This window comes from Lathamus discolor, chromosome 3, assembly GCF_037157495.1.
Source record: "Lathamus discolor isolate bLatDis1 chromosome 3, bLatDis1.hap1, whole genome shotgun sequence".
In the NCBI taxonomy this organism is placed as follows: Eukaryota; Metazoa; Chordata; class Aves; order Psittaciformes; family Psittacidae; genus Lathamus; species Lathamus discolor.
The window spans coordinates 136600554-136626757 of NC_088886.1; the positions used below are offsets into that span (position 1 = coordinate 136600554).

Below are 26204 nucleotides of genomic sequence, written 5' to 3' on the forward strand. Positions count from 1 at the left end.
AGGTTCCTTGAAACAAAACCACTGCAGTTTGCGGTTTTATGCTGCATACTGAGGCCTGGGCCGTGAGGTGTGCACAGCACTGATGCATGGTGCCATAAGAACTCCACTGCTCTGTTCTGGTGCTGTGCACAGGACCACTGCTCGTGTGTGTTGGTCATCCCGGTTGTCCCCGCAGCCACGCCGGGCCCGGCCGAGCCCGCCCCGCCTACAACTCCCAGCAGGCCTCGCGCGGGGTGGGCGGCCGTTTTCCCCCCGCTGCGATCGCGGATCGGCAGTTGCACATTCAAACCGGCCAATGGCGGCGCGCCGGCACCGGCTGTAGCTAATGGCGATGCGTCTCCCGGGCGGGGCGGGGCCGAGGGGGTGGCGCGGCGGGCCAATGGGGAGGCGGAGCGGCAGGTATGAGATGGCGGCGGGAGCACCGGCGCCCGGCGGCAGGTAGGAGCGGGCACCGCGGGGCCGGCCAGCGCCTCGCACCCTCCCGGGGCGGCGGGGCTTCTCTGATCCCTCGGTGTGCTGTGGGTCGCGGCCCGACCGCTGCGGGCACCCACCCCGCCCGTCCGCAGCATGCGGCTGGCGGGCAGGCGCCGGCCGGTGCCCCTCGGCCCGCCCATTGCGGCGCTTTCCCGGCCTGGCGCCTCTGCCGCGGTGCGGCTGCCGCTCCGCCGGCCCCGACACCTTACGGGCGCTGTCTCTGCCCGGCAGTCCCGGCGGCCCCCAGCGCTCTGCCGTGCACCGGGCGGCCCCATGGCACTGCGGGCGCTCGGTGTGGGAGCCCGCAGGCACCCCCGCGCCGCTTTGCCGCATCTCGGTGCTGCGGTTCCGTTGCCCCGTGGGTGCCGCGGCCGGGGCGCGCTCCCTGCGGTGTCCCGGTGCTGCATTGCGGGGGAAATGCCGCCCGCTCCTCCTGCGACGGGAGACACCCTGCTCCAAACCACCCGCCCTCGGGTGTCCCCCTTAGCCCTGCGCCCGGGCTGGCGAGATGAGGAGCCGCGTTTCCCCCCTGCACCGGCCGCTGCTGCCTGCAGACGTACGGGCTGTGCTGCGCGGGGCTGGCTTCTCTCGCTGCAGCCGCAAAGCGAGTCCTAGCGCGGAGCCCTTGGCAGTTGCGAGGTTTGGTAGGGTGATGGCACTATATAGACTTGCTTCCCATCTAGCCTTCGTTCTCCCTCGCTTTGTCCACTCTACACGCGTTATTATTGCTGTCTACATACACGTGATGTTAGCTTCACCTAAGTCACCTTTAGCACATACTCGTGCATGCATACCGTTCTGTAACTGTTGCCAGTAAAATAGTGAAGACTAGGAGCACCTCGCTGCATCAGTGTTGTCAAATGACCGCTAGAAGGCTGTAATGTCTCTTCATCTTTCCTCCCTCCCTCCCCCTCTGTATCTAGTGTGGAGGTGCAAAGTGAGCATCCTTTGAGTGGTAATTCCTGTGGACTCGAAAAGTGAATACAGCTGAGTGCTGATGCTTCATATCTGTCCTGATTCACAGTGGTGCTGTCCTGTCCTCTGCTGAGGAGGACCCATCTTGATGGCATTTGCTGTGCTTATCCAGAGGCGCTGCTGTGGTGCCTGGGCTGGGGCAGAGCGTTGTTCTGGAGGGAGGGATGAAGAGATGGTGCTCAGTGTGGCATGTTTGACTACGGAGTGCCTAAAATGATGGACGTGGTAAAGGGATAAATACGCTTTGTGCAGCTGATACAACACTTACAGAAAGCATTTTAAATGTGACCTGGATCAGTCCAAAAGACTGCATTTATTATATGCTGACAATTGTCCTCGGGATGTAGTCCTGCAGCTCTTTATGTCCCCATCAAATGACTGTGTTAAAGTTAAGCCTTAAGTGCAAGCTTTATTCCTATGCTTCCTGTCACCCATAGGTAGCACTAGCAAGTCGATCTCTTGCTTTGCAGGTCTATCACCACTAAGATTTATTATTTTTTTTTAATATATGTAGTTACATTTTTAAGGATGCTTCATGACTGCGCATTTGCCCCTGTTTCTTCTCATCTGGAGAGAAGTGCAAATTACCTAGTAAAGCTTGCATGCTGTGCGTGTGGTCTTACAGCGTGCTGACTTAAAGACTGGAAATGAAAGCTGGTTGTCTTAACCTCCCTACCAAATGTTACTGAACACGATAAAAGATGATTTGTGTGGGTCTCTCTCCTGTTTGTGGTCTCTCTAACCTCTGCCTGGCTCTCCATAACTGAGAATGATGATTGGAGTGTGCCCGAGTGCTCAATTGCAAAAGAGAAACATCTGTCTGGTTAATGAATGCATTTAACATTCAATTTGAGCAGCGCCTAAATGCCCTGCCAGGCACTCAGTGCTCATGTCACCCATTTGGTACGGCAGGGGCGGAATGCGTGAAAGGGGAAAAGCTACAGGCCTGGAAGGTAGGATGAACTGGAAAAAGGCATAAGGCCTTTGCTAAAGTGGCTTTGGTAAGTGATGGAGTGTCACTGCACAACTGGACATCAAGAGCTCATATCATAAACAGGCGATCAAAGGAGCACAATTGCCATCTGTGTTTTATTGGAAGTAGGAAATATTTGCTGTAAACATGACTTAATGGCAAAAAGTCAGTGACTTGCTGAGGGTCATGCAGGAAAAATGGTTGATTTCAGAGTTAAAGGCAAGTCTGAACACATGGCTACTTTTCTCTGAGGGTAGCCCGGAGCCCACGACAATCCTATTCAAGAGCTCCCTTTTTCATAGCCCTCACTAAAATCTTTGAGACCTGGACTTGCCTTTAACCCCCTGCTTAGTCCCAGCCCTGTCGGGCACACATCCAGATCCAAACTCAAGGCTGTTGCATTTGCAGTATTTTTGTATGTTTGCATGTAACACTCTGTCCTGTTCCCATCCAGTGCCTGGGATGGGCTTGGACAACAGGATCCTTGTTCTGCTACGCTTCAGTTTATTGTCTGTTTGCATGCAGGGGGAGCACTGCTTGCCCACATAGCCCAGAGCAGTGTCTGGGACTCCTTGCCAGCCTTGTCATTGCCTTGCTGCTGTGTGCACATTTATATGCACATGAAAATGTCACTGGGCTTCGTTAATGCTCCTTTAAAGGTGCCTGGGCACTCAGTTCAGCCTGAAACCAAAGCACACTGAGTGCTGGACACTGCGCTAGGAAATTGAATTCCTTGTCTTAAAGGTTAACAGTCTCCAGTGCGTGGTAGTTTAATAAATGGCATGAACAGATGGGAAGGAGACAGAGCAGCATGGAAATGTTGGCTGGCGTCTAATGGTTGCAGTGAAGTCAAGTTCCTCTTGGAAATACTGTCCCACTGTATGCTGGGTTAGGCTCTTGGTCACAGCTGGGGCCTTGTATTTTCCTCTTGTTTCAGAGTTAGCTTTTTCTGTAGGATCTCATTTTCACTTTTCTTTAGCTGAGGCTCTTCCCTTGGCCTGTGTTCTACTGGGTTCAGGCATGGACCTGCTGTGCTGCTTTTGTGCAGGCTTTCACCAAACCTGTGCTGTGATCTCGGGAATGACACCATGAGTTCCTGGGTTCCCAAGTTGCAGGGGGCTTGGAACCAGCATGGGTAGAGAAATGGGAGGAACCATGGCTCCATGGTGTGCTAAATCTGTCCGACCCTTTGTCTCAGAGCTTCACAGGTCTGGTGAGCTCCTGGCCTCTCATCTGGGTAATGCATTACACTCACTGTTGTGTCTGACAAGCAGTGGGCCCTCTTCTCTGAGGGTCTGCTCCCTGGCTCTTGGCCTTTCTCACCTCTACACACGGTAATTGCAATTAAACTATCTCGAGTTTCCTCGTAATTTTTGTCAGGAGCTGTAGATAGCAGGGAATGTGATAAGCTGCTTAAATAATTGCCTGCCAGCTGGCTGACGAGAACTTCTAATGTGTTTGCTTTTGGCCTATAAAGCTCTGATAATTTGGACTCTGGCCAAAATATCCTTTCTTCTTGAGTGGTAATGTGGCAGCTCTGATTTTCAGAGGCAGGAAGTTCTCAGGGGAGCCAGCATTAGTTTCCCTTTTTGTTTTTTCTAGAGCTCAGACTCAAGGTTGAAACGTAGCTTTATGGTTTGGGAGTTCCATATGGGCATTCCTGCAGCCCTGCTCGCGAGCTGTCAGATAGCAGGAGACAAGCGTGTGACGGCTGCCTGTGCCTTGGAGAGCAGGAAGCCTTTTAGGAAACATCCTTCACAAGCTCTCAGGGGTGCCTGCAGCTCTCCTCTCGTACACAGGCCACTCCTGTGCAGCCGTCGGAGCAGCACGTCAATACATCCCTGCTCACCGGGCTCTGCAGAGAAACCGGGTGAATCCAGACAGAGGTGACCTGTCAGGTGGGATGGGAAGTGAAGCCGCTTCTGATCAGTATGGGAGAGTTGTATGAAGTGACAGTATAGGTTACTGCCGTAGGAATTTTGTTGTCTGTGTGCAATGTTCCAGTTTTTGACATCCTAGCCTGCCCAAATCCCCTTCAAAAGCACTAAGCCCCCATTCTGCTTGCTTTGGTGAGTTAATTGTGCTGCTTTGTGCATCCCTGTCTGTCTGGTGCTGCATGCTGTGCTGCTCTGCGGCTGGCCCAGCCTGTTTATCTGTGTGCTTCAGCAGCCCTGACCAGATGTCACCAGCTTATTTCGATGCTGGCATGCATCCAGGTGTGTGCCTCATTGCAATTCCAGCTTGTGAGAGTTTACACATCTGGAACATGGGATGTGGCCTCTGACATACTCGGTGGTGTCTGCAGAGGATTGCTGATGAGAAGGGATTTGATGTGCTTTCATCCTTTGTAAACACCACCATGATCCAAAATATAGATGCAGGCATGCAGCTTGCCCACTGCACCTCCAGAGCCAAAGAGCGTTGTAGAATTACAGAAGTGTAATGAACAAAAACAAGAGCTGTGGGTTCCTGAGTCCTTTGTCTGTATTTGCCAGGCTGTGACCACAGAACCTTACTCAGCAGTACTGTTGGGAGCTGGCTGTGGGTCTTGACCCAGGTCTTGGCATCACCTTGGTCCACTAAAGCTGGCAGCAGTCAAGTGATCCTGTGAGTGCTGCAGCACTGGCATTGCGATGCTCGTTCAAGTGCTGGCAGTTGATGGCGGGACGGGATTCCCAAATGTATTCTAGGCGCCGCTTGGTGCTACCAATTTTGGATGATTATCATCCTGTGGGAGGGCTGGAGGAAAACATCCTTTCTGCCTTGCTGGATTGCTCTGAGATCCCGCACTAGTTGCTGCAATAGGTTTCTAATTTTGCTGCGCTAATGTTGCGATTGCTCAATTTTTCATGCCACAGTAAACTTGATTGTTGTGGGGCTCCTCTTTACAGATCGTAATTCTGCTCTGACCTGGGTGCTGGTTTGGAGCCACTAGATTGAGAAGCATCTACATGGTGCATCTTTGATAGTGTCTGAACTGCATTTTCACTGCCTCTGGCCTCTTATCTTCAAGTGTAAGGGTGACAATCAGAGGTGCATGCAGCAATTTCTGAATTCTAGAGGCCAAGGAGGTAAAGGTAGGCCTGCGCCATGCCTCTTATTGACTTCCAGGACACTCAAAATGGGGAAATAAAGAGTTTAAAGACATTTTAAAATGAGAGTAAGTGAATACTAGCATTGTTGGCAACTGGAAAGTACCCACTGGCACGCTTTGGGGATAGAGCAGACATGCGTGGACCTTGCAGTCCTCCCAGGTGAGGAACAAAAGTGGGTAGAAACTTCCTAGCTGGGATAGGAATAAAGCCGGAGAGCAGTCAGTTGGTGAGAGTCCATAGACAGATGTTCAACAAAGAAGTTTAGATCACACAAGAAAGATGTTAGGGTCCATGGGAAGAAGAGTTGTCCTTGGAGTTTGTTATACTTGTAGCCAAAGGTCCTGGCGGGTAGTTCTCTAGTGCATGGGGAGAAAAGGCCTAAAATACTTGTCCTAGACATGGGACATAGTATTCAGCTACCACCTGGCCCCACAGACTACCTCAGATCTGTGGTACGTTATTCACAATGGCTTAAATTAATAAAAGAAAGCAAAACCAAATTCATTGTTTTGTCGTGACTATAGCTATATGACTGGGGCAGGGAAAACACATAAATTGTTTCTATACAGACAAGCCGGAGGCCCCGGTGACCTCCCAGAGGAGAGGCAGCATTCCTGCCCAGCGTGTTCTGGGTGGTGGGAAGCGACTGCAGGGCTTCCTCAGGCTGCGACCCTCCCACCCCGCTGCAGGGGTCCGGATGCAGCCGCACGGTGCCTGTGGTGCTGCCTGGCTCCTCCAGCACTGCTGGACTGTTGTCTCTCCCTTGCCAGTGCCTGGAGCTCAGCTCTTACATCCTCAGCCCCAAGTCCCAGCCGTTCCTGCCTGATAGCTTTCAAACCAGCTCCTTTGTGCTCAGTCCCATGTTGCCCCTCGTGCAGAAGCTGGATTTCTTCTAAATGTCTGCAGTGTGACCTGATTATTTTTCCTGTCCTTCCTCGCCCTCCTTTTTAATAGTGTCTACAGAAAAGCTGGCAGAGGTTGGTTATATCAGTCATGCTGACTGATAGTGCTGTCTTTTCTCTTGGGATTCCTCCTTTTCTGTCCCTCCAGCATTCATTTCAGATTTAGCTATCAGCCCTCTAAAGACCAGGGTATTGCCTTTGTTCTGTGTTTGTACAGCATGGAGCACAGTGGAGTCCCCAGCTGTGACCGAGGTTCCCAATGCCACAGTGATAAAAGTGAATAGATCAGCAACGAGAAGAGGCAGCTGCTGCCATCTAGAAAGATTCAGTTTTGGTGCTGATTTCAGTGAAATTGGATCTAAGGCTCCCCTTCTATTGCTGTTCCCAGTAGGGATTTATATTAAAATAAAGACACAAACTTTAGACTGCATTGAAAGTCATGAAAATCGGAGCGGTATTGCTATTTAATGCTGTTTATACCGTATTAACCTGATGCTAAGGCATACATATGAGCTTGCTAGATCCTCAATGTAAAATTGCTGGGTTTCTGGCGGTAGCTGTGTTCCTGCATTTTTACAGAGCCTTGGGTAGGAGGCTGAGCCCACCGCACAGCGTGGGATCATCCAAAGCTGTGCTGCTGGTGCTGGGAAGAAGACTTGGTGAGGAGCACCGCAGTGAACATACGGTTCCTCTCTGAGGCGCCTCTTAGCACTAGAAGGCATCTGGACGCTCTGATGTTGTGGTGATGGCTGATTGAAGTGTACTGCTTTGATGACTTTAAAATATTCCAGTGGCTATTATGAAAGAGATAGCGAAAGAATTCACAGAGGTCAAACCTGAGAAATTTCAGGCTGAAATGGAAATTTCTTGATGCTTCACATGTATCAAGCTGTCTCGCTACTGCAGTTCTCTTTGACACTGGCAATATCTTGCATTTTCTTCCAAAGCACACTTCCTACCCGCCCCCTCCAACCCTTTTATCTTCCCAGATAGGTCCGTCTCCAGGTTCACACCACAGATGTGTAGCTGATGTTGCCGCAGTCTGCTTTGAGTCCTTTACTGAGACAGAATTTGAATTCATAGGTTGCAGCAGTGACTGGGATATCCAATTTACCCGCTGTCTAAAAGACGGCCTGGTGTTACATTAGTTCCAGGTTGTCCAGCACAGGCTGCCATCTCATAATAGCAGCTTTCTTCCCCCGCTCCTTGCTGTTTAAATTGCATATTATTATCTGTTTCCCATAGCCAAAAGGCTGAATCACTCCATGTTAGCTTTTAAATGGGAAGAAAGCAAAGCAAAATTAAAAAAGGCAGTGTTATGTAGTATGTTGTACTTGTATGAAGTCTAGAGACAGTAGGCAAGGTTCGGCATCCCCTGTGCTGTGTACTCATCACAAAAGGACTGTGCCCCTAAAGACCTTATGAGTATAACCCTAGGCAAAAAATGCTGCATGTTTTTCTTAACATTTTTCAGAGGCAAATCAGTCTTCTTATGAAAAGCTGCTGTGCCAAATCGGAGGCCTGAATGTGATCTTTGTTACGCTATCTTACAAGAATGTCAGTCTGAAGTACAGTCCTCAAAGCAACCTCAGCTGTGGAGTCACTTCTAAAGTCTCTGCAGTCCATTCCCATTAGACTTCTTTAAAACATATTATTTTTTGAATCTGGGAAATAATTTGTCTTCTAGTCCTTTTTGCTGAAAATGATCCCACATAATTCCACTATGGTTCTTTCATCTCTTTGCAAAATCTGGGGTGGCTCCTATCTGGCTCTGGAAATACTGTCTTCAGACATCCTTATTAATTGATTCCTTACTCTGGCATGAGATAGGAAATGATGCTACTTCTCTCTCCCTGGGGAAATAGGAGCCAGCTCACATCTGTCCCATCTCCCTTTGTGCTTAGCCAGGCAAAGAATTGCTCATGTTTTGTGTTCTTAGCACTGCCCGCTTATCTCCCTGCTCTCAGTATTTGGTAGCAGCCTGGCTCTTTCTTGTAGTCTAAAGATTTTATTATTACAGAGGGAGATTTTCTTCTATTATCCGCCTTATTTTCAAAAGCTCTTTAATCCTTTCATGAGTTTTACAGCAAAACTAGTCTACTGTGGTGTGTTTGAAGTGTTAGCTCCTCAGTGATGACATACAAGTGCGCAAAATTGCACCGGAGATGGGTTTTGCCCACTGAATTAGGTACATCAGGTTCATCTGAAATCTGCAGCTTCCAGTTTTCCACTTTCCCAGCTAGAGAAACACAGCCCCCTTTTCCTCCTTGGCTGATTATGTTCTCCTTAGACTGTATTTCATGTTGCTTGAACCTGTTTCTGCCTTCACGTGGGTGGAGTTAGAACAATACAAAATCTGTAAAAGCCACTAAAACAGCTAGGTCTCACCTATCTGAATGCAAGCTTGCTGCCGCCTGAGCTAACCTGCCTGTTTGCACAGCTCTTGCACCACAGGGTCAGTCACCACGTTTTGCCAGTTAAAGTCTTATTTTTGTCCTCGTTTCCAAGGCATTTCCCTGCCCTGGATCTAGTTACCTTAGGGATTAATTGATTCATCATGATTTTGACCTCCTGCACCATCCACTCCCCATGAAATGATGGGGCTGTCATGCCTGAAGCAAGAACGTTGCGTGTGACAGACAGCTTTCTTTGTGACTTGGCTGGGATCACAGGCTTCGCTTCTGAAAGATACCAGAATGGCAGGAATCTCAGCACAATATAGGACCCATTTTTTTTAATCTGCTGTCTTAATCACAACCCTCTTAGTACAACATTTTATTATTCTTTGGGATTTGATTTTATTCATGTGATCAGAGAGGAAGCCGTTTATTCCTTTATTTTATCATCTTTTTGACGCGTCATAAAGCAGTCTGAGATCACAGCGTATAGAAAATATAACTGTGTAATTGCAAGCAAAGCCAAAAAAACCCAACAAGAAACCCCTCAGTACGCGATTGTCTCCCCTTTGCTGCTGATATATAAACTGTGAGTGTAGGTAGAGTACATCCATCTTCCTTTTTTTAACATGAAAACAGCAGATGGGGCACACGGCTTTTTCTGAAGGTTGTAGTGTGTGCAGCAGTGAGGATTGGCAGGGTTATTGTGTGTAAAGCCAGTGGGGGCTTTATCTTTGCTCAGAAATAGTGGTTTGCTTCACATTTCCATTTTGATTAGCAATAACGATACAAAGGCAAATTTTCTGTGCGAGGAAGAGCTGCTAATAAAGTGACCTTTCAAAATTAAGTAGCTCATTGAAGTGCTATATCACAATAAGTGTATACAAGGCTGGTCCCAGCTGCGGCAGGCAGGGAAACTGGATGGGAATCTAGAGAAACGTGGAACGGGAAGCCTGAAGTGAATGAACAGCACATGGTGGCACAGTAATGGTAGCAAAAAGCAACGGTGCTGTTCCCAGCTCTGGAGGGGGTGATCTACATGCTTTGTCTTTGAAAGGATCTAAAAGAATGCAAGGCAGGGGCAGAGAGTGTTTCTAGGAAGGTTTCCGGCCATGGGGTTGTGCAGTTAAGGGTGTCCACTATTGTCCTGACAGTGCCGTAACATCAGTTGTGCTTGGATGCTGTTGGGAATGTGTTTGCGTGGCTTTACTCATGGTAAACAGTGTAGCTTTGGAGCTATTTTGTGGATTCCTCTTGGATACAGGTGGAGAGCACTTAATACCACGCTGGTCCTAATTCAGAACCCTGGTTTCTATGTAGGAATTATTTGCCGTTAAACTCCAGCTACGCAGCCTTTGGCAAAAGACATGAATCAATTTGTCCAGCTTTTCTTTTCTGTTTTGTCTCTGTGTGAAGGCTGATGCCCAGTGTGTGCCAAGGGGGCCTTTCAGACCCAATAATGCGCCCTTGTGTCTCGTAGCATGCGTGGAATTTGCATAGGCTGTGCTGGGACAGGCAGGTTTCTTTTGTTGCTGGAAACAAGGAGCAAGTTCTTTTCCCTGTCTCTGCTTCCTAATGCCTCTCCAAAAGCTCTCAGCACTCATGTAAGAAATTTACTTTTTATCTATTTATTTCTGACTTAAATGTTGTTAAACTTTCTGTGACTGGTACCAGGGGCTGCGCAGAGGAGTCGTGTCAGTGTGTTCTAGCTGATGAAATTGCTTAATTTCCATTCTCTGAGTCTAGATATCTAATTGTCATAGAGAGCAGATAATCTGTGATGCTTGATGTAACTGCTGCAAAGTATTTGCATATCTTCTCTGTGGGGAAACAAAACTGCTAGTGAGTGAATAACAGCGCACGGATCATTGCAGGCAGGGTCACCGGGCCTATACACTTGCTATTAACCCTTCTCAGGATCTGTATTGCCACAGGAGGAGTTGTCATGGGTTTCAGGCCAAGGGCTCGCTCCACATTATGGGCAGAGCCGGCACTTGTTTGTGCATTGTAGCCCTGTGCAATGAAACGCAAATACGATCGGATCGATTGGCAGTTGCCTTTTGGCAGCCGATACCGAGTTGCTGCATGTCGGTCTTGATTTATTGCAGATAACGAACTGCCGAAAACCAGGCTGGGAGGTGCTCAGGAAAACGTGGCCCCCGTTTGGAGCCGGCAGCACGCTGGCTGGGCCGCTCTGCGCCGCGCAGCTGGGAGCCTTTAAGAGCTTTCCATAATTTTCGATGACCTGGCACGCTGCCTTGCAATCTGCCTCCCAGACCTTCCTCCTCACTGTCCTCTTGAAGGAGCCTTTGGCATCCACGGGGAGCAGTGGCAAGGGGAGAGGGTTTTGTGTGGATTCTCACAATGCAAGCGTTGCTGAGAGCCGGGTTTCCTCCGATTTCAACAAATCTGAAATCTCCTTGTGGAGCCCGAGTCACAGCTTTCATTCTCTTATTCTGATCACGCGTTCGGGAAGTCACACCAAGATGGTCTTTCAGGTCAAAGATGTACAGCAGTAGCTCAGATAACTGTTGGGGTCACAGATACGGCATGGAGGCAGGCTGGAGTTCAGGTGACCTGTCAGTACGTGCTTTCAAGTCCTCCCATTCATCAGCTACTGTTGATTTACATCAGAACAGTAAGTTACTGAGATCTCTGAACTAGTGGCTGAAGTGCTCTGTTGCTTGAACCAAAGAACGTAAGGTCCAGTGGGTTGCAAATGCTTTTGGTGTCAGATGTGCTGAGCAGTGAGTACAGATGCCCAGTGTGGCCTGAACACAATGATGTGGCCTCCACCCCTCTTCGTAAGCTTTGGAGGGAAAGCCTTTGGCAGGTAATCAGCAGAGCACGTTCTTTCTTTTCACTCCTAAGGGACTTATGGGGTCGGGGGGGCATTTCTGTTACCTGTGTTCAGTTAAAGCTCACAGCTAAGGAGGGATGTCGGAACGGTGGAAAGCAAATGATTAAAGGGTTGAGGAATGTCACACCGTGAAAGCATGCAGCGTGTGTAAGCTGGGTGGGTAGGCAGTCTCCACGCAGAGTCCTGGGAGAACTGGCACACAGTACTTTCTAGTATGGCACCAGGGCAGTAGCTTGTGACTGGAGAATAATGACACTAATCCTCACATTTAAGTAAAAGAGGGACAGGAGAAGCAAGCTGGGCAACTCTAGCCTGTAAGCTGGGCTTCAGAAGCATTGCGAGTGTTTGAAACAGTGGTGGGAAGATGGTGAGGGAAGACCGAGAGGCAGATGAAAATTGGGATAAGCTCCAAGTGTGAGCATTAAAAGTGCTGATTAACCTGAGATATCTCTTTGATAATCTATTTTGATTCTAGACGTGATAAATGTAGCTTACCTAACCTCTGGTAAGGCTAAGTATCTGTTACAGATAATGCTCAGCAGAGCGGTGTCTCAGACACATCCCTTTTCCCATGCCACATGAGAAATGGCAAAAGCAGGCACCAGTAGAGAATGCCTGCTTCAGGACAGCCTGAAGAAGAGAAGAACTGGCTGAGCTGGAAAGAGATGTTTTAGGAAAAAGGCTACTAGCGGTTCTCAAAGACTGTGCAGCTTGTGCTAACACTGATGAGCCCGTGCTCACTCCACAGTCAGGAGTGCATAGCTGGGCAGTTACTGTAGGTGGCTGAAAGCAGTAACCAAACTGTAGGCAGTTTGTCACCTGGGAGGGCTTGACCACATCCCTAGAAGAACTGTGGGTCAGTGTTATTGCGTGTTTATGATCTTAAAGTTCCAGGGCATGGGAACTATCTATGTGTTGATAAGAAGGTAGGGATGATGGAATGGCAATGGGAACTGAGGAGTATAAGCTGTCCATGAAAAAATTTAAATTGGGATTTAGGCTTTTAGGACACTGGGAGTGAATTTCTGGGGAGGAAGGAAGAAAGAACCAAACTTATTTATGACTGGGAGTGGTAAGTTAATGTAAAGTATTGGGTGTCAACAGCCTGAGCTGGCAGGATATAGATGCAGTGAAAGTTCTACCTGGGCATTGCCATGTGTTGCGTATGTTACCATCCTGCTATGGAGTGCTAGTCTTGGGCTGTGTTGTACAGGCAGGCCAGAAATGTTTTTCTCCAAAGGGAAATGTAAGTGCACTGCACTGAACTCTCACTAAAGACAGACAGTACTTTTGGTGTTGACTGGTGGCTCCTGTGTCAGCAGATGTCTCCTTCAGGGCAGACCAGCTGGCTGTAAAAATCAATGTAATAAGGAGTTACTGTGGTTTTTTTTTTCCTCCTTCCCTCTTTTCCAGTGATGCCATCTGCAGTTTTGTCATCTGCAATGATTCCTCCCTCCGCAGCCAGCCCATCATCTTCAACCCTGACTTCTTTGTGGAAAAGCTGCGCCATGAAAAACCAGAGGTGTTCACAGAGCTTGTTGTCAGCAACATTACCAGGCTCATTGACTTGCCTGGGGCAGAGCTTGCCCAGCTAATGGGAGAGGAAGACCCAAAGCTGCCTGGGGCAAACAGCACAGCCTCTGGATTTTTTCGTTCTCTGATGTCTCTGAAGCGAAAGGGTGAGTATGGCATGATGCCTGGTGCCCACATTTAGGGTGGTGCTGGCTGTCATCATCTGTTACAAGTAGTTTACAAAACTTCCAGTGTAGGCCTGTTGTTCTGTGTTTGTGCTGAATGCTTAATACTATAGGGCTTTAATCTCTGGGAATGGCACCTCTGGAAAGGAGCAAATGGCTAGGAAGTTCACCCTGGAAATGTCCTGCCAATTCTAGAGTACCCTCCTCCTGGGGGTTATTGCTGTGGTTTCTGACAGGTTGGCCTTGATGGTGTGCTCAGTGCAGTGCACGCCGCCAAGATAAAGCTTTGGTCCCTAAGTGTTTCTGCTGGCTTGGATAGCACTGAGCTGGAGAGGGGTGCCTAAACAAGTTGCAGGTTCTTCCAACACACACCAAGATGTCCTTGTCTCTCTGCTTGTCTATGGGAGTCCGTACTCTTGTTTTCCTTAGATCATTAGCTTTCTTTGTAAGCAACAGAATATCAGTAAAGGCTGAGAGCATCAGGCTCTATGAAGAACAATAACACCATAGAATCATAGAATCATAGAATAGTTAGGGTTGGAAAGGACCTCAAGATCATCTAGTTCCAACCCCCCTGCCATAGGCAGGGACGCCTCACGCTAAACCATCCCACCCAAGGCTTCATCCAACCTGGCCTTGAAAACACCCCGGTTTTCCAGGCCACTGACTTCACTCAATGCCCACTGTTTCCTTCAGCTGCTGTCCCAGATCTCTGGAAGGTCTCATCTGAGCAGCTCAGAAGTCTGTAAGTATCTCCCATTCAAATGCCAGTGCCACTCTGATCCACATCCCAATCCAGTGAGTCAGTGGCAAAGCTCCGCAGATTGACGCTGTTCAAGCCCAGAGTCAGCCCTGAGAAATGACATATTTCTCTTTCACTCTGAGGCAAAATTCAGCTGGAGTTTTCTTCTGGTAAACTGACTATTCTTATCTTCTCTTTCAAGTTCAGCTCTCTTGGTTATGAAATATTAGCCCTAGGCCTCTTCTCAGAAGCCTGAGATTTGCTTTTGAGCACAGTTGTGTTCAGATCTTCTCTTCAATGGCTGGCATTTATCACTGTTTTGCTGTAACAAAAAGGCTGTTATAGGTGTCTGTGTGCCTTCTTCCACCTCTGCCCACACTCAAGGGGAGCCTGGTTTTCCGGGTAAGTTCAGTTAAACCTTCTCACTCATCTAGACAGAAACTGCTTCCATCTGGGCACCTCTCACAGCCCTCATCAGCTCTGGTTTCCTAGCTAGACTGGCTGTCTGCTGGCAGAGAAGCTGTGGGTAGCTGCCTTCAGATGTTGGCAGCCTGAGGTTGAACACTTCTAATTAGTCTTCCCCTTCCTTTGAGCAATTTTGCTATTGTATCTCTGAGAAGGGAGCTATCACTATGCCCTAGTATGGCTTTCTCTTTTTTCTTTTTTTTTCTTCTTCAACCTTTATATAGTTTCTCTAAGTGTTTCTCATTCTACCAAATCTATTCCTCCACTGTGTTTTGTAAGGACAAGCTCTGCAGCCCCACTGCTCAGGCTGAATTTTCTGGTGATAACTTCAGCCCCCCACTCCTGGCTCAACCAGTAGGAACCTGGTAGATACCCTCACCCTGGGCTGGACAGCACTGCAGGGGAAAATACAGTACAGCAACTGAAGTCCTTGAACACCCTTAGGTGAGAATTACTCAGTATTGCCATCTTGCCTTGCTGCTCCATAATAACAGGTCTTTATGCTGCCCCCAAACTGAAGATAGGCTGTGCTCATACCTGGTAGCGCTCCTGCCTCTGTTCTCAGAGAGTAGCAGGACACTTTTAACCTGACAAACAGAAATGAATGAGTAACCAAGTTGAAAGTGTTCTCCTGGTGTGTACAGAAACTTCTATGTGTCTGTCAAAACTCTTCTAGCAGAGGCCTGTGAGCCTTCTCTGGCTCGTGTTTTTGAATTATCTGTACTTTGCTGGAGCACTGCTCTTATCAGACCTGACATCTCCTGCTAACTCTCTTCCCCAAGAGCTCCGCTTTTCCCCATTCAGCCGTCTCCATGGCCATGTGTCTCACTACAGCTAGGGCGAGCAGATGTTTCCAAGTCTGCTGGCTGCACTCCCGGGCTGCAATGGCAGTGTCTCCCTGCATTGACAGGCACTGTCTGTGAACTCCTTGGCTGAACTCTGAGAAAAAGAAGTTTGTGCCTGCAGAGAAAATCAGTTTCATGTACTGTGTGTTTTATCTTGGAGCCATCATTTGTTTTTCTTCGTGTTAGAGACCAGCTAGTACAAACAGGTTTTATTTCTTCAAAGCCAGAGGCCGAGGACCACAGAGCTCAGAACTGATCAAACTGCAAATACTTACAACTTCTTTGAGCATCAGGAAACTCAATCTCATGCTGCTTCTTAGTTTCAGAAGCAATCATACAATAATATCTAAGCCTTCCATGACTGAACATCCATTCTCCAAACACAGCTTTCAAGTTTCTTTGAGTATCTAATTCTCATTCTGATATCAACTTCTGACTTCAAAGGTAAATATAATTTGCCAGGCCCTGCATGTCTCAAGAAGATGTATTTTCCTCTTCTCTTCCTGGCCACTATTGATTCTACCTATTGAATGTCTAATGAGTTCAGTTTTCTTCAAGGACGAGAAGCTTTTGCCAGCTGTTCTATCCCTTCACACTCAGGCCTTTCAGATCTTATGTGTGGATCAAGAGCTCACATCACCCTCCTTTCTCCTGCAAGACTGAAGCATGCTCATTATCAGAGGGAGGTCAGGAAGTTCTTGATTTAACAGGGTGCTGAAGTTCCTGGTGGCTTCCCGTGTATTTCAGAAGTCCTAGAAGAAAGCAGAACATTCTTCAGGTGGAATAAATTAAGTTGCGCAGGAAGGCTGCTGAAGAAGTGCACAGGGTTAACCAGGTCTTTCCACATGCTGTGAGCATCAGCATCACAGAACAGTATTGCCTGTAGTACAACAGACCAAAAGCTAGTAAAATCAAAATGTACTACGGGGGGAAAGGCAAGAGAAAGGTTGTGGAGGACATAACTTTTATCAGACCAGCCAATGCACTGTCTGGGTTCATGGACTATCAGTTGTAACAGTAAGAAGGGAAATCTTCAGCCACAGAAAGCTGGGGCGCAGATGGCCAACTTGCCCTCAGAAGTGGCCCATGCTCCTGTCAGGCTCATCATGGAGAAGGGAGTAATATTCTCTTCTTAAATCTGTTGGCTCTTTGAAGCCTTAGTGCAAGGGCAGGACAAAGCAGCTCTGTGCCTGGTTCCAGTTCCCAGTCCCAGTCAGCATGGTGTGGTATCATTTATCCAGCATCTTGTTTCTAGCTGCAGTCAAAACCTGCGTGCATCTGAGGGAAAAAGAGGTGCTCAGGGCTCTGGTTGCTCTGCCAGTGAAGCCCTTGGGAGTTGCCTCAGTGTTCTGAGGGACAGAGTGTGCTGGCTGTGTGTATGTGATGGAAAAAGCTTTTCACCTGCAAGACTGCATTTATTAGAAATACAGTCCTGCTGGGTAGCCATCATCTTGCTGGGAAGCCTCTCTCTGGTCAGGAATGTTTTTCTGCAGTGGTTCAATGAGTGCCCTTCAATTAGATTCCATGCAAGGATCTCCTTCCTTTCAGCTCAGTTGCTTCTATCTTAGAATCATAGAATAGTTAGGGTTGGAAAGGACCTCAAGATCATCTAGTTCCAACCCCCCTGCCATGGGCAGGGACACCTCACACTAAAACATTCCACACAAGGCTTCATCCAACCTGGCCTTGAACACCGCCAGGGATGGAGCACTCACAACCTCCCTGGGCAACCTATTCCAGTGTCTCACCACCCTAACAGGAAAGAATTTCCTCCTTATATCCAATCTAAACTTCCCCTGTTTAAGTTTTAACCCGTTACCCCTTGTCCTGTCACTACAGTCCCTGACGAAGAGTCCCTTCTCAGCATCCCTATAGGCCCCCTTCAGATACTGGAAGGCTGCTATGAGGTCTCCACGCAGCCTTCTCTTCTCCAGGCTGAACAGCCCCAACTTCCTCAGCCTGTCTTCATACGGGAGGTGCTCCAGTCCCCTGATCATCCTCGTGGCCCTCCTCTGGACTTGTTCCAGCAGTTCCATGTCCTTTTTATATTGAGGACACCAGAACTGCACACACTACTCCAAATGAGGTCTCACGAGAGCAGAGTAGAGGGGCAGGATCATCTCCTTCGACCTGCTGGTCACGCTCCTTTTGATGCAGCCCAGGATACGGTTGGCTTTCTGGGCTGCAAGCACACACTGCCGGCTCATGTTCATTTTCTCATCAGAGAGAAGCGAACAAGAGTAGAGAGCTGGGGAATGAAGTGGCATCCACAGCCTGTACCACCAGAGAGCAGCTATCACTTAAATCCACTCTTTGTCCCCAGGGCAGGAGCACAAACTGAGGGGCAGCACTGGAGTGGAGGCCCAGTGCTGCCGCCCCTGTCCTGATGCTGCTCTTGCCAGCTGTACCCTCTGTTATTTGCTGGAGTTCTGGAGCTGGCAGCTCCTGCCCATCTATAACAGCCACATGAGATGAAGCAAACTCCAGGAGTGAGAGGAGCTGTCAGTGTTCCATATGGAGAAGGGCCCAGCTCATTGTTTTGCTACTGCCCTTTTGTTTGTTTTTTTTTTTTATAGTTCTCCCTTGTTCAGCCTTTGTACTTTACTGTACTCAGGCCAGGGCAGCTGACATGGAAGAGAGGCTCACTTGGATCAGGGAATTCCAGGGATTACCCATCCCTGAAAAGGAGTTCAGCGTGAGCCAGTCAGATCATGTCTGTTTTCCCCAGTAGTGTTTGGTCTGCTCTCCCATAGATTCATAGCTGCACCTCTTCTTTCTGCTTCACTCCATGTCAAACCAGTGAGGATTAATCTGGACGTGGCTTCCCAGGTGCAGAGTGTGACAATGCAGTAAGCACCCAGGCGGTCTAGGCTGTCACATCTGCCCTTCCCGCTTTGGTCTTTCCAGAAGGTTCAGGCTTGCAGATGATTTGCCCTTTAAAACTGAAGCATCTGTTCTGGTGTTGTTTTCTTTTCAGGAACTATAGAACGTTTGCTTTAGCTGATAAAAAACTATAATTAAGCTGAGGTAAGAAGCACAATGATGAAGTCCTTGTAAGTACAGCATGGTGAGATGAAGTGACTTATTTTGGAGTGCTTGTGATATCTCACAGCTGTGGGAGTCCTTGTGACCACCACCCTTGGTGTTTTGGGCACTGGTCTTTGCATGCTGAGGTCCTGTTCTTTGGGGACCACTCACCTCTGTGGCTGTTGGGTTCTGAGTTGCCTGAATATATTTCTCTTCTGTTCTGCAGAGAAAGGGGTGGTGTTTGGCTCACCGTTGACAGAAGAAGGCATTGCACAGGTTTCCCAACTAATTGACTATCTGCACAAAAGTAAGTGTCTTGCTGTCTTCCTATCCCGAGGGTTATTTGTCCTGCCCACCTCAGGTGTCTGATGCAGAGAGACTGAAAAGCTCTGAGCTCTCCAGCAGCAGGAGTCTGAGACTCTGCGCTAGGTGACTGCTCCGCAGAGTTGCCTAGCAAATATGTTAATCTCTTTCCCTGTGTGCATGGGCTTTTTCTACTGATGGAGCCAGCTTGAAGTCATGTCTCTGAATACAGGTCATTGAGGTTTGCTGTCAAGCTCTGGAAAGGGGAGGGAGCTGCTTTGGTAAGAAGATGGGAATCAGCCTCTTGTTAATCAGTGGCCTTTTTTCTCCTCTCTGCCAAGCAGATCTAAGAGCAGAAGGCTTGTTTCGGGTGCCAGGCAACAGCATCAGGCAACAGATCCTAAAGGATGCTCTGAACAGTGGTACAGATATTGACCTGGATTCTGGGGAGTTTCATTCCAATGATGTCGCTACCCTGCTCAAGATGTTCCTGGGTGAATTACCAGAGCCACTGCTCACACACAAGCACTTCCATGCCCACCTCAAAATTGCAGGTGAGTGGTCAGCAAGAGGCAGACATGAGCAGAGGGAACTGAACTAACCTCCTCAAAAGCTGGTAATGCTACAGAGCTGCACAGTAGGTTGTGGAAGTGTAATCCTTAAAAGCAGAGTAAGAATGAATCTTCCTGCCATCTCAGCCTAATGGTGAAAAGACTGGAGCTGAAAATCCTAAGGAATCAGACAGATTGTCTAGCCCAGTCTTCCCCTTCCAGCAGTAAACAGACACCTACAGGAGTGGAGCCCACATTGGTAACCTGGATCTTCATCTGTTTTAAGCCTGTGGTGTCTCCTAAGCAAGGTGTGGTTTCTGTGTACATAATAGCTGTTACTGAACTACCTTATCTGAACTTCTCCATTTTGCCTTCAGCCCATCACAGCTCTTAGGAGCTGTGTTGTCCTCTGCAAGGAGTACCACATATTAACACATCAGCTTAGGAGCTGGGGGGAGAAAACTGTTGTCATTGGTTCAGGACAACAGTGCAGGTGTTTGGAGATGTGAATATGAAGAGGGAAGGGTAACCATTGCAATAGGCTTGCTGTTAGGGAATGTAATGCGTGTCCTTTGTGTTCTGCCTTGCGATTTGGCAGACCTGACGCTGTTTGATGAGAAGGGCAATAAGACCAGCACTCCAGACAAAGAGCGCCAAATCGAAGCCCTCCAGCTGCTGTTTCTGATCCTTCCTGCGCCCAACCGCAGCCTGCTCAAACTGCTGCTGGACTTGCTCTACCAGACCGCCAAGAAGCAGGACAAGAACAAGATGTCTGCCCACAATCTTGCCCTCATGTTTGCACCCCACATCCTTTGGCCCAGAAATGTGAGCAATGCCACATGTTGCAAAGCAGAAGGCAGAGTCTTGGCAGGCTTATGGGGAAGAACCAAGATAGGAAAATTAAGTACTGGTACAGTGATGTGAGTGTTGGAGGGTGGGATGGTGAGGTGGAGCTTCCTGGCAGGACTCAGTCCTAGTGTTCAGTCCAGACCTGCTGTAGGTTTCATTTGCAACTGATGCTTCATCTTTTTCAGTGCAATTGAAAGCACAGCACAGTCCTACTTCTTTTAAGTATAACTCCAGAGAAACCTTGCAGATCTCTCTTGTGCTGCTTGTGAACTGTTTGGCCCCAGAGTAGTCTAGTTCTCCTCCTCCCAGAGCAGCTTTAGCTCTGTGGGCTCTGGTTATTGATGTGCTCTGAGCACTGCCTGCCTGTCTCCTCCAGAGCAGGTCTTCTGCTGAGGCACTGCGTGTCTATGTCTCAGAGACAGCAAGGGCAGCAGAGACCCTTTGTCCTCTCCTCCCCTTCTAACTGCTGTGCCTTTGGCTGTCTCCCCTTGCCAGGTGACAGCAAATGACCTTCAGGAGAATATCACCAAGCTAAACAATGGAGTGACCTTCATGATCAAACACTCTCAGAAGCTCTTCAAGGTAAGTGTGCTTTGGGATCTTGCTTTCCCCGGCCCTTTAGCAGGAGACTGAATGCCCCCTGTCCAGACAGATCCCAAGCGTCAAGTGTATCTTACGGGTGCTGTCTTCTACAATAGGAGGAGGAGGACTTCTACAGGAAACTGCTCCTTTAGTGAGCGGGGAGGAGGTCTTTGCTGGGCAGGGCAGCCCAGGAGGAGGAAGACATCCCAGGGGTGGCTTTGCCGGGCAGGTCAGCAGCACGGTGCAGTGTAACACCACCCTCTGCTGGACACCCAGCACGTGCTGCCCGCCTGGGAAATGGGGCTCCTGGGGGCAAGGAGCCACTCGGCTCCCCTCGGGATCAGGCAGGATAAGGAAACTGAAGAGACTTCTCCTGGGTGAGTGCTGCCAAGAGCTGAGCGCCTCATGCAGCGGGTCACTTTGCTGTGAACTTCTCAACCCACTGCTGTTGCAGGCACCCCTGCAGCTCAGAGTGGGGGGCTGTGGCTGCACAGTCAGGAGTGTGAGGCTTTCTGCAGGTTCCCCCAAGGAAGTGTTTCTGCAACAGGCTGTGTCATGACTTCTTGGGACCTTCCTTGTACTATAGGCATCTGCTCTTTGCAGAGTCCCCCCATAAGAATTTCCCTTCTGCCCTCTTTCTCAGGCTCCTCTTCGGCTAGCTCAGAGCTGGGGGAATTGCTTGGAGAAAGTTCCTGTGGAACCATGCTCTTACTCTGTGTTGCACTTGTGGTGGTTGCCTGCATCAAAGGGAACTGTGAACGGGGACTGCACTGAGCACATGAAATGCCATTGCTTTGTCTCCCCTGAATGGTCGAGTCCTGATGGAAGTGGTGTGTGTGTGGTTGAAGTGCCACTCTTGCCGGAGTCAGCACATACTAAACATACTTTGCTCATCATCACAGGCCCCAGCATACATAAGGGAGTGTGCCAGGCTGCACTATCTGGGATCCAGAGCCCACACATCAAAGGTACGGCCAGCAAATGCAGCAGTTGCCCTCCATGAAGGCAGAGGCTGTAGTACTATGAATGGATTCTTGCGAGTGAAAGAAGCTGAAAACAAACCAAGTCATTAAAGGATCCCAGAGAGCAGGAGTGAGGGAACCATATGGTGCGGTAGTGCAGGTGGCTGCATTAGGGAAATTGGGCAGAGTTGAAGCATCTGTTAATCAGAAGCACAGGGAAAGCAAGCTACCAGCCCCTGTTTAGCAGCAAACCTGCTCTCTGTGCCCAGTACATGCAGCACCTGCTCCTTCATGGGGTTATGCCCTCCAAACAGACAGACCTGCTGCAGTGGCCAGGCTGCTTGGAAGTGGGGCTGGGATAAAGGCTTCTGGCTGCCACTGGGACCAATTTGCCTGCATTGTCAGTAAATGCTTCCCTGCCTCATATAGGTCCAGAAGAGGTAAGATGCATGGCAAGGAGCTGCACTGACCCTTCTTAAGCCTGGAAGGGCTTCTGCAGCTGGCATCTGTGAGGGGAGGGAAGAAACAATGGGGTCACCTTTGCATTGCTGTCACCTCTTCCTGGCACAGGGCCTGCTGGTGCAGTGCTGCTGCAGAGGGGTAGGGAAAACACAGCCCTGTGCATTCACTGGGGTTGAGTCAGCTCATGAGACTCTTCCCAGCCTGGCTCAGATGGGTGGCTCATTTGGATTAAAGCATGGCAAGCAACTGCTGTCTCCGCTTTCCCAGGACGACCTGGATTTGCTGACATCTCCTGGCTCCAAGGAGCTGCAGCCCCTCAAGTCTCAGAAGCGAAGCCGGCTGGACACTTGCCATCAGGAGGAGACCCAGCAGCGCACGGAGGAGGCACTGAAGGAGCTCTTCCGTCATGTCAACAATATGCCTGACTCTGCGAAGAAGAAGAAGCTTATCCGGCAGGTAGTGTGGGGATGAAAGATGTCTTTGGGGTGTGCTTGTCAGAACAGTCCTGGGCACAGAGCTAAAGGCAGGGCCTTGAGAGCTGCTCCTGATCCTGGGCAGGCTGGGGAGGTGGCTTTGAGCTGTGTAAGGGGCAAAGCTGTAAGAAGGCAGGGGAGGAGGCTGCCTGTCCTGGATGTGGCTCACCATGGAGCTTGCTGCATCAAGTCACGCTTTGAGCAATCTGTTTTCCAAGCCAGGGACTTTCCAGTCAGCAGCTCTGCAGTCCTGATCACAGCCTTGTTGGGCTTCTTCCCTCAGAAAAGTCTTGTCCCTTCTTGCCTGTAGGGGGTGGGCAGACTTGTCTCCTCTCAGTCTCATGAGGATTCCCAACCAACCTGCTGCTCCAGAGACTGGTTGATATGGTCAGCACCAGCTGTGGTTGCCAGTCTCCAGCTGCTGCCCAGCCCCCTTTCTGCTCCAATACCTGCTGCTTTTGGCTAATCTGGTAGCCAGCATGAAGCAGCCTCACACCCAAGCTCCCTGTAACCCTGGGTTGGAGATGTCACCTTCCTCCGCTTTCTTCTCCCTGCAGCAGTGAACTGCTTCTCCCTTTTGGAGTGCTGAAGAGGCAAACTGAGTTCTAGGCAGAGGGCAACAGGTAGAGCAACTGCATAACTGTGCTAACATACTGCCCTCATGTTTCTTCCTAGTTTAATAAGCATCCTACAGCTCTGACTCCTGGCTCTGAGGTACCTACATCCCCAGCACCACGACGCACCCGCTCGCGCTCCTTCAGCGGCCTCATTAAGGTAAAGGCATTCTCTGACCTGTGCTCTCTTCTGTTGAGTTTCTGATATTGCTCTTTGCTTCTGCCTTCCCCTGGCTTGAACGAGATTCTCAAAGGGTAGGGACTGTTCAGAATGTTGGCTGCCAAGGAACACAGATCCACTGGGGACAGAAAAGGCAGCACAGTGACAATAAACCCTTGTTAGTATAAAGCATGATCATGTATGAAACACATGGCTGTAGGAGCTATGCATCTTTTTGAAGGACTGGTTGCTTCCCAAGATGAGATGAGGACTGACGGGGAGCTGGTCATGTAGTCTAGCATGTTAGTAAACTGTAGGCTGCCCCACAGCAGCACGTACCTGCTTATCACAGGCTGGGCTCCTGGCCAGGCCTCAGGTCAGCTCCCAAACCCTTTACAGTGGGCTGGCTCAGCAGAGTGGCACAGTGTTTCAGATGGTTCTGCTCTACAGTCTTTGTCCCAGCTTGGCTTCCTTTTTTCTTTCCCAGCATTCAACTGCTTACCAGCAATGCATCCTGCTCCTTCCCTTTGCTTTTCACTTTGCACTCTAAGCACTAGCCAACAGCCCTCTCTTCTTATGGCAGCGAAAAGTTTTGGGAACCCCGGTTATCCTGGAGAGGAAGAGCAGGGATACCACACCAGAGCCTGAGAGAGTCAGCAAAGAGAATGTGCATCTGGTAAGAGCTGCCCCCAGCGCTGTTAAAGCTGCTGGTGGGGAAGTGTATGGGAGATGTTGAGTGCAATTTCAGTGATCCCTGGGGACCTGCTTGCTGTTCTGTGCCCAAGAGAAGGTTTCCAAGTTTATTCTGTGCAATCTTGGTTTTGGGAAGCTGCTGTGAAAGCAGAGCAGATGGCAAGAGCAGCATCAGGACAGGGGCGGCAGCACTGGGCCTCCACTCCAGTGCTGCCCCTCAGTTTGTGCTCCTGCCCTGGGGACAAAGAGTGGATTTAAGTGATAGCTGCTCTCTGGTGGTACAGGCTGTGGATGCCACTTCATTCCCCAGCTCTCTACGCTTGTTCCCTTCTCTTGTTCAGTTACAGAAATGTGGATCTCCTGCTCACATGTCCCAGGCAAAGCTGAAAACTTTGGAGGGCAGAAGAGAGGTGAGACTTATTTCTTCCTGTGGGGAGCATGGCCTGATGTGCTCTGATGCCTGCAGAGATGACGGAATGCATGTAAGGGTCTGTAATAACTGCTGTCCCCTGACTTGTAGCAGTCTGCTCCATGCCAAGCTGCAGGCAGTTGGCATGCTGGAAGCCAAGCCTTGATGGGTTTCACCTAAGCAGGTGTGTACAGCCCTCCTACCTGTGAGCTGGCATGGTGGCTGTCACAGGAAGCAGAGGGAAGCTGGTAATACAGTGTAGTGCTATAACAGCCTGTCAGGGTGGCAGCAGGACAAGAATTTGGTGCAGCCCAAGACCAACTGCTATATCGGTCCCTGTCTGCTCACTGCTTCTTGTCTAGCATCCTGCTTTGGTAAAAGGTGTGTGACAGACTCCAGGGGGAATCCTTGCAGGGAGAGGACAGCATGTTAACCTGTTCCTGTGCAGTATTGTATGTCTCAAGTGTTCCATTGCTCTAATTCTCTGCTCTAGGAATCCTGCAGACGCATGCGAACCCGCCTCCTTTCCAAGGATTCATCATCCCTTTGACTCTCCTCGCACCAAGGCATGGGTGGGGAATGCCCAGCCTCACAAGCTGTGAATCATGCGCTGCACGGAGAGGGGAGTGCTGCAGGCTCATGGCAACCTTCCCCAGCATGGCAGTGCTCTTGAAACTGGACCTTTGCAAAGACTGCAGGGACTTGTTTCTTTGTGTATATAAATTGTATTTCATCCTACTATGGGGCAAACCACTATCTAACCAAAACTTGTGCAGCATGTCTGACCTGCTGGCTCTGGGAAGAGCGGGAGTGCTTGCTTACAAGCAGAGCTCTCCGCATTGCGGGGCCCTGTGTGCACTCCCAGCTTTCTCTGCAATGTTGCTAGGCTGTGATTTTCTTGCTTTTCTGCTGAGTTTTTAATGCATTGGCTTGTTTTCCCTTCTCCCCCTGCTCTGTTAGCAGTGAGAATGGTGGACTCCAACCTTCATCCACATCCTGACACCTTACCCCCAGGCTTCCTCTTGAGCCATGCCCTCCTCTGCTGCCTCTGGGCTCTCTCTGCCCTGCTGTCCCTGTAGGGCTGGAGTGCACAAACGGTACAGAGCACAGGATGGGCATGGGAGGAGAGGCTTTGGGTGCCATCATTTCAATTGGGGTCAGAGGAAAACAGCTTCCCCAGTAAACTATCCCTCTGATTCAGCTTGAGCTGGAGGCAGCTCTTGCTTACTGCCTGCATGTTTCTATGGCACAGCTGTGCCTGATGAGCAAGGACTGTCTCTGCTTTGTGATTGCTTAGGGAGGCTAAGCTGAGCAGGGCAGGAGGCTGGCAAATGCTGTCTGGGGCAGAACAGTTCAGCCTCTGGAAGCTGGGATGTCTGGGGCAGGCAGTCTTGTGCTGTGTCCAGCATAGGAACTACATGAGCAGTATGAGAGGCAAGACAGGGCTCCAGCCATTTGTGATCAGCTAGCTGCAAATGGTGCCAAAGGCTTTGGCTTAAGATATCTGAATGACTGGCCAGGCAACTGGCTGATTAGTTGGTCATTAAACTGGGGGAAGGGTTGGGTCTGGATTCAGCTTTTTGGGCTGAGTAGCAGAAATGAGATGAAACCATCTAGATACGGGATAAACCCTCATCACAGTGGGCTTGTTAAGCTAAAGTGCTCCAATAAGCCAATCTTGCCAAGTACCTGTCT

The 26204-nt window shown here is 49.5% G+C and overlaps 1 protein-coding gene across 2 annotated transcripts; it reads left to right on the forward strand.

Annotated features, from left to right (window-relative positions):
- The first annotated feature begins 378 nt into the window (after nt 1-378).
- On the forward strand, nt 379-25159 carry ARHGAP19 (Rho GTPase activating protein 19). Of its 2 annotated transcripts, none has more exons than XM_065672060.1 (12): nt 379-438; nt 13089-13354; nt 18678-18758; nt 19099-19308; nt 19904-20130; nt 20650-20736; nt 21639-21704; nt 22428-22616; nt 23309-23407; nt 23991-24083; nt 24442-24510; nt 25003-25159. In XM_065672060.1, the coding sequence occupies exons 1-12, from the start codon at nt 380-382 to the stop codon at nt 25057-25059; spliced, it is 1503 nt and encodes a 500-aa protein (XP_065528132.1). In that variant the 5' UTR covers nt 379; the 3' UTR covers nt 25060-25159. The 2 variants fall into 2 exon arrangements, with proteins under 2 accessions (XP_065528132.1, XP_065528133.1); XM_065672061.1 differs by lacking the exon at nt 379-438 and adding an exon at nt 10335-10419.
- Nucleotides 25160-26204: the final 1045 nt, after the last annotated feature.